The 9,949-nt window shown below is 49.1% G+C and overlaps 6 protein-coding genes across 6 annotated transcripts; 5 read left to right on the top strand and 1 right to left on the bottom strand.

Moving 5' to 3' along the window:
* Positions 1-41: 41 nt before the first annotated feature.
* LACBIDRAFT_336047 (uncharacterized protein) lies at positions 42-2,249 on the top strand (the record flags this gene model as incomplete). The annotated part of the gene is made up of 6 exons (XM_001890965.1): positions 42-856; positions 916-1,031; positions 1,104-1,551; positions 1,641-1,836; positions 2,125-2,193; positions 2,224-2,249. Coding segments are annotated over 6 exons (1,668 nt in total), but the record flags the coding sequence as incomplete, so codon positions are not given.
* Positions 2,250-2,456: 207 nt separating this feature from the next.
* Positions 2,457-3,216, top strand: LACBIDRAFT_169236 (uncharacterized protein; the record flags this gene model as incomplete). The annotated part of the gene is made up of 5 exons (XM_001890966.1): positions 2,457-2,510; positions 2,572-2,613; positions 2,664-2,861; positions 2,919-3,053; positions 3,109-3,216. Coding segments are annotated over 5 exons (537 nt in total), but the record flags the coding sequence as incomplete, so codon positions are not given.
* A 669-nt stretch (positions 3,217-3,885) lies between these two features.
* LACBIDRAFT_336049 (uncharacterized protein) lies at positions 3,886-5,510 on the top strand (the record flags this gene model as incomplete). The annotated part of the gene is made up of 9 exons (XM_001890967.1): positions 3,886-3,956; positions 4,006-4,221; positions 4,352-4,448; positions 4,514-4,527; positions 4,580-4,689; positions 4,747-4,855; positions 4,940-5,177; positions 5,376-5,433; positions 5,466-5,510. Coding segments are annotated over 9 exons (957 nt in total), but the record flags the coding sequence as incomplete, so codon positions are not given.
* A 215-nt stretch (positions 5,511-5,725) lies between these two features.
* LACBIDRAFT_303650 (uncharacterized protein) lies at positions 5,726-6,098 on the bottom strand (the record flags this gene model as incomplete). The annotated part of the gene is made up of 3 exons (XM_001890970.1): positions 5,726-5,832; positions 5,889-5,943; positions 6,003-6,098. 3 exons carry the CDS (start codon positions 6,096-6,098, stop codon positions 5,726-5,728), a joined length of 258 nt encoding a protein of 85 aa, XP_001891005.1.
* Positions 6,099-7,324: 1,226 nt separating this feature from the next.
* Positions 7,325-7,987, top strand: LACBIDRAFT_303651 (uncharacterized protein; the record flags this gene model as incomplete). Its single annotated transcript, XM_001890968.1, has 3 exons — positions 7,325-7,481; positions 7,535-7,625; positions 7,681-7,987. The coding sequence occupies 3 exons, from the start codon at positions 7,325-7,327 to the stop codon at positions 7,985-7,987; spliced, it is 555 nt and encodes a 184-aa protein (XP_001891003.1).
* Positions 7,988-9,218: 1,231 nt separating this feature from the next.
* On the top strand, positions 9,219-9,513 carry LACBIDRAFT_303652 (uncharacterized protein; the record flags this gene model as incomplete). The annotated part of the gene is made up of 3 exons (XM_001890969.1): positions 9,219-9,228; positions 9,284-9,300; positions 9,355-9,513. 3 exons carry the CDS (start codon positions 9,219-9,221, stop codon positions 9,511-9,513), a joined length of 186 nt encoding a protein of 61 aa, XP_001891004.1.
* Between the last annotated feature and the right edge of the window lie 436 nt (positions 9,514-9,949).

Below are 9,949 nucleotides of genomic sequence, written 5' to 3' on the forward strand. Positions count from 1 at the left end.
TGGTCTCTTTGGGAGTACTACAGCGCAACAACCAGCTGCAGGTGGAGGACTTTTTGGAGGCTCTACAACGGCACAACAGCCAGCTGCAGGTGGCGGTCTTTTTGGGAGTACGACGCAACAACCAGCTGCAGGTGGAGGTCTCTTTGGGAGCACGCAACAGCCAGCTGCGGGTGGCGGCGGTCTTTTTGGAGGCTCTACAACCACGCAACAGCCAGCTACAGGTGGGGGCATGTTCGGCAGTACGTCCACAACCCAGCAACCAGCTGCGGGTGGGGGTGGTCTTTTCGGCAGGACGACGAGCTCACAGCCAGCTCCGGCTGGCGGTCTTTTTGGGAGCACAACGACCACCACTCAACCCAGCGGCGGGGGTCTATTTGGGAACACCCAACCTACCAATACGAATACAGGCGGGGGGTTGTTCGGCGGTGGTACGACGACGGCTGGCCAGGGTACAACTGGCGGTGGCGGCTTATTTGGAGGTAGCCAGGCGAAACCGGGTGGTGGAGGCTTGTTTGGGAGTACGACGACGACGACCGCCCCGACGGGTACTAGCAACTTGTTCGGGGGTGGCCAGCAGCAGCAGCAATCCAATTTATTCGGGGGTAGCACTAACACGAATCCGCTGTTGGGCGGCGGTAAAAATTTCTTTGGGGGTAGTACCCTTGGAACCAGCGCTTTTGGCGGCGGGGGGCAGCAGCCACTACAGCCTACTGGGAGCCTTCTTTCGTCTAGATCGCTTGGAGGGTTGGGAGGAGCGCAGCAAAATGATCCTGCGAGTCAGCATGCGAATATCACTGCTAGGTTTGAAGGGATATATAATGCGTGGAACTCTGCTTCTCCTCAGTGTCGGTTTCAGGTACGCGTTTTTTGTTGGTTTTTTTTTTTTTTTTTTAGATACTGAGGGTGAGTTGACAGCACAACTTTTACAATCTCGTGGATCCGAACCAAGTCAACTTGTATGGCCGCCCGCCAAATGCTACTAATGACGCCCTTTGGGAAAAGGCATTGCGAGAAAACCCTGATCCTTCCTGGTCAGTCTCTCCTTTCCTTCCTTCCTTCTTTACGCCTCTAAGAACGAAAATCCTAACTTAATTTATCTACAGCATGGTACCCGTAATAGCCATCGGGTTCGACGACCTACGCGATCGCGTCGAAGCCCAAAACCAACAATCAACAACCCACACCAAAAAACTAACAGACCTCAAATCGCGCCTCGAAGCCCTCTCCTCCGCACACGCCATCCAAAACTCCACCCGCCTCCTCCGCGCATCCGCAAAACAAACACAGATCGTGCATCGATTGTTGGGCTTCGTGCAGCATTTGCATTTGTTGATTCCGTCGGTTAGGTCGTCGGCGATCAGGCCGGAGGAGGAGGAGATGAGGGGTAAGTTGGAGGAGATTGAGGATGAGATTAGGAAGGGACGGGTTAAAGGACGGTTGAATGAGCTTTGGGCGTTGCTTGGGGCTGTTAATGCGAGTATTGAGAGGGGACGAGGGGGAACGGCGGAGTGGGCCGTTGTTGATGATGAGGGGTTGGGGCAGATTGCGCAGGTGGGTTTTTCGCTCGGTTTTCTGTTTTCTTTTTTTCCTTTCTTTTTTGACGTTGAGGTTGGTTGACGTTGTGGTTTTTTTTTACTTAGATCCTTTCGGAGCAGCAGGCGGGGCTGGCGCACCTTACCAAGATTTTACAAAAGTGCCAGAGAGATTTGGCAGTTATTATGGGGACTGCGGCACCTGGTGCTGGTGGTGCTGGTGGTGGGATGAATGGAGATGAGGGGGTTGAGGGGGAGAAGCTTTGGAGTAATCTTTGGAGTTCGACGAATACCTTGCGGGAGAGTGCGTTGCGTTGATGAGATGGTTTTCATTGCGTATTTGGGTTTGGGCCTAGCACTCGTCCTCTGTGTGTGATATACTGTGATATATATTACACTGTAAATAACACCGGTAGCGATCTCAGTGTTGGGATTGTAATTCCTGTTGAAGATATATGTAGCAAGTGTCAAGATTGTTTTGCTGGAGCGTCACGCGAATTCATCTCCGACTCACAACCATCTCTCTCTTGACCATCGCTTGCACCATCAAACTTGTTATGAGAAGGCCCACTCAAAACCTCTCGTTTGACAGATGTATATGCTGAGTGTGCATTCCCTCGTCCTTCGTCCGAGCGCGTGAGTCCGAAGTGGAGCATTTTTCGTGCGTAAAGCTTACTGATATCGTGAACAGGTGCTGTCGATCAATTTGAACTTTGAAGCAAATATATGGCCAGGCAGACGTCAAAATATAACGGAACCTTTCAGAGGACAAAAAGTAACGACGTCGACTATTTCACCACTCTTGTCCAACACGTGGGTGCTGTCGGGTCTTTCCGAGCGACCCAATCCACACCCAATCTGAACGTGGCTGCAAGCAACTTTGGCATTATCACTACCGCGAACGGTCGAGGATCTTAAGACGCGATGGCTGAGATCCGCCGACAACTCGTCGCCGTAGGTGACGGTAATGCAGGGAAGGTTTGTCCGGACATATCATAATGCGGATTGCACAAATGACACTGACTACGGTATGTCGCAGACGGCGTTGCTCGTTACATTCTCGAAGGGAACCTTCCCAGAGGTATGTGGATATTAATTGATTGGAGCGTCACAGATAACACTCGTGAACAGATATTAATCTCAATGCCTTTTGAAGATTACGTCGCCGACGTTGAGGTGGATGGGAAGCATGTCGAGTTGGCGGTACGGTGTACGGCTGGTCAGGAAGACTATGATCGCTTGCGTCCTCTGGCATACCCCGACGCGCACGTTATTCTTATATGCTTTGACATTGCTAATCCCGTTTCCTTGGACAACGTCGAAGAGAAGGTACGTAGCCAGCTCCTCAATATATAGGTGCTAATATTTACTTTTCGATTATCGCAGTGGATTCATGAGGTCATGCACTTCTGTCATGGACTCCCCATCATCCTTGTAGGTGCGAAAAAAGACCTGAGAAGAGATCCGAGAACCATTGACGAACTACGGAGGACGAATCAACGTCCAGTGACCGTTGAAGAGGTAGGTTGAGCTAAACTTGGAAGAGGTACTCTCCTCCACTACCATTTCATACCAGGGACAGCAAGTTGCCAAGAAAATCGGAGCAAGGCACTATGTTGAGTGCTCTAGCAGGACTGGGGAGGGGGTTCGCGAAGTGTTTCAAATTGCAACTCGCGAGGCATTGCGCCCCCGTCCAAAACCCCCTCCAAAGAGGTTCGATAAACTTAAGGGACTGTTAAAGTCATCGTCGAAAGATGAAGATGTGGAATCTGAAAAAGCGCCTCAACTAGATGCCTCTGAACAGCAAGAAATGAAGAGATTACTGGCAGCAGCCGTCGCCGTGGCGCCCCCTCCGCTTAAAAAGTTCAGGTTGTTGATCATCGGGAAAACGGGGTGCGGTAAAACCACAATTCTGTATAAAGTTAGCAGTTCCAAACAGCTTTTCCATCTTATGAAGCCACTAACTTTGCGTTCCAGGTGTGTGGCGGGAATATGGTGAGAGTGACCAGGCTCTCGCAAGGCTTACATTTCATATTTGCCATTTGAGGTGGACGCGCCCAGCACCACGGTGAGTGCAAAGTCGTTCGACTTGTAGTACCACGCAGAAACCAAATGCGATGTCTTCAGAGAGGTACCCATAATATTGAAAAAGAAATCGAATTCGAGGGGAACAACAAGATTATTGCGCATGACTCCGAGGGATTTGAAGCGGGGAAGCAGGCAGAGGTGGAGGTTGTTTGGAAATTCATCGACAGTCGTTCACGCGCAAAAGACATAAATCAGAAATTGCATATGGTGTGGTTCGTCTTGCTCCTTTTACTCGTTGTGGACAAGTTCATTCGAATTGCCGTAGGTACTGCATGGAGATGAATTCTCGGCCCATCCAGCAAGCAGAGAAAGATTTTTTTTCGATGCCTTTGACAGGTAAGATCAAAGATGAATCACTCCTCTTCAAACGTGACGTTTCCCATAGTACCGGTTGTGGCCATTGTGACCAAGTTCGACACATTTTTACAAGATATCCAGCAGAAATTGGAAGAAAAAGCTGAAGAAGAAGACGAAGAAGTTGATGACGACGAGCTCGAAAAGCTTGCCATTATCGAGGCAGACAAACGGTTCGACCAGCACTACAAGAAACCCCTTGAGAGCATGAAGCATCCACCAAGGGCCGTTGTGACTCTTTCTGAAGGTGAAAGAGCTTGGTGTGCAAAGTTGCATCGTGCTTGACGAGAAATTACTTGAAGTGCACAAGTCGACTCCGGACGATAGTCGCTTAGCCCGATTGATTGATGAATCACTGAAAGTATTGTCTCTGACAGAAACGCAGCGTCAAGCACCAAGCGGTTATGACCTTCGCAATTTTTTCGCCTCCGCCCAAAGTGCCGATAGTAGAGTTAAACTCACCACGTCTGCTGCGTAAGTATCATTCCCCTTCATCACTGGGTGTTTTATTCATTGAACGTTGACTCCTGCTTCGCTAGAAATGGATTAAATTGTTGGTGCTCAATAAATATAACTGACCTCATCTTAAACCGTCATTTCCTCAGGGAACTATTATAAAAATCACTCCGAGAAGATGTTCCGTGGCGGACCTTTCATCAAGACTTGGGACACCTTCTGGACAGATCCTACATCGGGGCCTCAAGCACCCATCAAGGTAAGCGATTCGATCCCCTGTAGTACCAAGTTTATTGATATGATTTCTTCCCACAAGCTTATTCGTCTCTTGGAAAAACATTTGGATGACAACCGACGTCTCATAGGCCACCGACAATCATCCGACTTCTCCGAGGTGAATGCCGACCCCGATTTGCTGGCCTTTTGTAGGTGGGAACAGCGGGTAGCAGGTTAGTGAATGTTTTCTTGGTTGTAATGGGTATCAATAGGCTAACTACGGCAATGCGAAGACACGGCACTCATCATGGAGAAAGTCTACGTATTCAATATCAACGATGAGAAAACACTTGAAGCTATAATAAAATGGTATGATCAGGGCAGCGAGACTGCGACATACATTCGGAAGGAAGTAATGCAACTTTATCGACAACGCCGGTCAGAAACGTACCAAGTACCAAAGGAGTGGTCCGAGAAAGTTGCACAGCCGTTAATCGATATTGTGTGCAAGCGACCGGTGGAGGTTCCAGGGTAGATTTGTGAGCAAATTCATCCCCCAGAGCAAACATGTGCACTACATATATCTCATCAAATATACTTGGGCTCCCGATGCGGACTGAATGAGCTACTCGCGTAAGAGACCAACAATTTGGGATGGATGTTAGCATTTCGTGAACGAATTCGTACTTCATAAATTGTCATAAAGCGCCCACTTCTTCGTCACTCTAGGGTCACATTTGTTATTCGACAAGACTGCCATATCCGCAAGTGGATCCTCAATAATACAGTACAAAATCATCCAGGAACCGTGCGTTCAAGTCGCCTCCAGATGTCGAAGTGGTCCCATCCAACACGGGCGCATAGACCAATAGACGCAAATCTTTCTTCTCAGGCTGTAAATCACGCCACTGGGCGAGCGAGATATCGGAATGTGTATTCTGAGAGGGTGGCTGGCCTTTTGAGACGAGCATTAAATAGGATCGACCATAATTATGAAGAACACACACAAGATACGCAGCTTCGTACAATCAAGCTTTTTATCTGCCCCATCCAGTTATAGCCGGTTGGGCCGAAAGGTTTCAAAGGTGGAGATGGAAACCCGTAGATACGGCAATTTTAAAATCATTAGCATGTATCTGAGTGCGTGTTTCGGAACACCCGCGTGAGGCTTTGATCACCTTGAAGACTGGTAGAGACAATGGGAATCAAATGGAGGCTACAAAACAAGTAAAATGCCATCACCTTTCCTTCGTCCGGAGATATTGCAAACAGCGAGTCTTTCACTTGGAAACGGTGTCTGGAGGCGGGTTTGAATCATTTGGGAGATATGTATGGATAGAGCGCAGAGATACATACCCAGCAATTCTTTCCCGATATCGGTTCGATAAATTGCAATTCTATTACTTTCTGTGGCATCGGAAGACTAAGCGTGGCTGCAGGACGATTTTTCATCACAGGTTCGAGGCAACGAGTCCTGATTGAAAAATAGGTATGAGCATCCTTCGTAGTAAAAACAGACGAAATTCTTACCGGTGGTTGTTCAAGATACCTTTCGAGGCCAACTGGAGACAAAACAAAGGTCCGCGTTCAGGTCAGAAGACAAGATCCGGATCGAACAAACCCCAAAGGACATCTTGCCGGCCAAGTTCAAATTCCAAACACAAGGTCGCGTGTCAGCAAGTTGCATCTAGGGTCTTGAGTTGAGACGATGCAAAAGTTCAGGAATGGGAGGATGGTGAGGATGCTCCATGCCATGCATCAGGAAAAAAAGTTTTAGCCGGTAGATCTCCGGTTAAATCAGTAGCCGATCGAACCTGTTGTAGACATCAATAGCTTGGCAGATCTCAGCATCGTGCTGATTGTTGTCTGTAGACCGTCGGTCCACCGTGTTGTGCAATAGGGCTGACAGATGTGCCGCCACATCTATCATCGGGTCTGTAGCTGCTGCCATGCACTACAGTGGCTATCAGTGCTACAAGCCTCTCATAGACAGTTTACTATTAGGTTTTCATACTCAATCAATTAATGGCTTGGGATGCAGTAAACAGAAAATGTATCTACAAGCAATTCGAGAGCCTACAAGCAATTCGAGAGCCGGGCATGCTAGTACGAAGTTCGGGGGGTTGATCAAACATACTATGTGACTTGGACAAAAATTCGCGCGCACGACTGCGCACGACCATCGGATAATCGGAGTTGTAATTTGTATTGGCTCACGATCCGGTCACATGATGGTTGAAGATCTTTGAAAAATCTTCATCTCTGTCTCGTTCTTTCCTTTCTTCCCCATCACCTGCTCGAATCAGAATGCCCTATCCGCTCGCCTGTCACCCCCCCTTTCCAACAATCCTTGTTCGGCTTTCAATCAACCTATCCCGCCTCATACACATCGCCTAAAGTCCAACCACAATCGTGTCTTCGTCTGTTGCCTCTCCTACAACCCCTCCCTTTCAACAACGGCAGTCATGTGGCTTTCGTTCAACATATACAAATGTCTCTCGATCATGTCGTGATGATCAGTGGCCACCCAGAGAGCCACCGTCGACGACCGCGGTTGACATTGCAACTGATACGACATAATCAATCCACCACACCCACCCAACCTCATCATACAACCTCAACTGACACCCAGTGTCTCTCCATTCATACCCCTCTACGCTTTCCCCCCCAAAACGACGATGTTCGTCTTTGCCACCTTCTTTCTGTCAACTCGAAAACACGCGAAACAAGCACTTGAGAACACCACCGTCACGAGCAGCGCCCCCAGTTCCTGCATGTCACCGCTAACGCCCAACACATGTACACCCTCTCCTTCTCATGTGGGAAAGCGAAAAGGTAAGCTCATGCTTCTTCCTCCGTCATCACATTTCAGGCTAAGTCCTTCACAGAACTCAACAAACGGCGTGGATCCTCGGAGTCAACTTTAGTCTTTGTCCTCTCGCTATACCCACAAGATGTCACAACTGTAGCCATCCTCATGTACGTATCCCCCTCCTCACCCCTCCTACCCACTGCCTAACCTCCCTCATTCTAGTCTTTCATGGGCCGACACAGCTGCGTTTACATTCGACCACCTCTACGGCTTCAACACATGCAAGCTCCCAACACACCTTCCCATCCTCCGCCTTCCCCTCACACCGCGCAAGTCCCTCGCAGGGTTCATTGCTGCCTCCATCACAGGCGCCCTGATCGCCGTCAGCTTCTGGAGTGTCGTCGCATCGTTCCGGAATGGAGGGCGGGACGTGACCTGGGCGCTCAAAGGTGGTGTCCGCGCCGCGGGACAACACCGGGAGCACGAGGAGAGTTTGAAGACAGGCGGTGATGGTGACATTGCTTATTGACTAGCATCATGTAGTAATCCTTCGTAGATGCTGTTTGTAAACTGAAATATATATCTATTCTGCATTCATTCTAAGGGGATTTCTATATGTGCTATCTCGTGCAATACTGTCTATGTACAACTACAGGACTTCCTTAATATGATACCATGGGGAGCTATGCCGTGAGCAGGTAAGGCTATATATGTAATTATAGTGCTATATAAACTGATGGTGATGCTATGGGGTGCTATATAAAGGGGGGGTTGCAAAGGTGCTACTGTAGCTATCAGGACTATGTTGTGCGATGTCGCAACTACTTTTTTTCCTGATGTGCGGGAAGGCTTGACGCTAGATGACGGGGGCAATTAAAGGACTGCTAAGTTTCGTGAGCAATGAACGGTGGAGACAACTTGAACTCACCAGGAAGGCGTCTGTTGATGAGCGTCAAGCCAACTAGCGCGAAACCGATGAGAAAACGGTGTAGCTTCATTCTCCCCTCGCAAAATTAAAATTTCCATCTGTGCGCTCGAACAAAACGGAGGTGAAGAACGCAGCGAAAAGAACACTGATCCAAAAATAGATGGCTTCGTGGTCACTGCACCAACTCTGGTCACTGCTACGAAACACCCTCAACGTCGTCCCCTTACGGATTGAGCGTACGCTCGTCTTGACCCTTCTCGGGGCGTTTGGCCGCTCCCAGGTCTCAATATTAGCCGAAGCACTTTCTTTCACATACATGTGCGCGCTTGAACTGCAAGGTAGGCTCATCGGATATCTTCTAAGTTCTCCATCATGTATTATTTAGCAAATTTCTTTCCACAGCAGCGGCGTCCTCATCCACAGGGTTGTACCTAAGCATCTGAAAGCAGTGCCACTGGACTCTATGACATAGAGGTGCTACTCCGCCCCCGCCTTTCCCGTGAACCTCACTTTCCCATTCTTCATCATGGGGCCGTCCGCCCTCTTCTCCCTTGTCTCAAGCACAGTCCACCCTCTCAAAACCTGTCGCCTCTCCTCAGGGATCGTCTATGCAGCTTCCACCTGCCCCCGAGGTTCCTGAAGTTGTCGACGAAGGCAGTCCACAAACCCACACCGCGAAATATGCAGGGGGATAACGATCGTTGGTCAATAATTGACTGAATTCAATGAGAAGACGTAGTTGTCACTGATCGAACACAGGACTCGCAGGAAATGGTCTCAAAGTCAACGTCACTGCGTGTGTGAGGCGGGCTCGCGATGGGGATGGTTTGACATGGTACGAAGTACGTCGTCGCCGCCTTCCATTCAAAGCGACCAACCTACTAACTCTTCATACAGTGTACAAGCCCGGCAAGGTATGAGGTTCGATACCCCGTCGCGTAACACACGCCTTACGACGATATTACTAGGTCGCAATAGTCCGGAAGGCCGTGATGCCAGAAAGAAGGTTGTACTTATCAAGCAGCTGGATGGTCGATGAAGGATCGAACGAGCACCCGTTCCCGCACGCAATAGTTGCTGGCATCGAGCGCTACCCAAAAGGCGTATTGAAAACCTTATGCTTGTAAGAAAAGTGACGGCATCGATCTAGTCGGTCAAAGTACAGAAGCCCTTATTGAAGCTTGGAATTCCACTTTGTACTCGAATCTCCCTTGAACCGCAACAATCCAACTTTTGACAGATCATCCATGTCTTCTCTACTATAGCATGGAACAAGTTTTTAAACCTCATGTCTGACGGCTTTACATTTATCCCGTGCACGGGACCGATCGACATAACACGCCAGCCAGTGGCACCGCCGAACCCGCAACAACAATTTGGAACGGGAGTATGCCTTGTCGACTCTTCATCACAGCAACCACAACAGCAGCAGCCGAGCATAAGCATCTTCGGCAACAGCAACCCCCAACAGCCTCAGCAAACCCAACCGTCAATATTGGGGATTCAACCGACAAATTCGTTACAAGCGCAGCCGATGCTGCCTGTTCTCAATAACACGACTAC

Source organism: Laccaria bicolor, genomic scaffold (assembly GCF_000143565.1).
Source record: "Laccaria bicolor S238N-H82 LACBIscaffold_253 genomic scaffold, whole genome shotgun sequence".
Taxonomy (NCBI): domain Eukaryota; kingdom Fungi; phylum Basidiomycota; class Agaricomycetes; order Agaricales; family Hydnangiaceae; genus Laccaria; species Laccaria bicolor.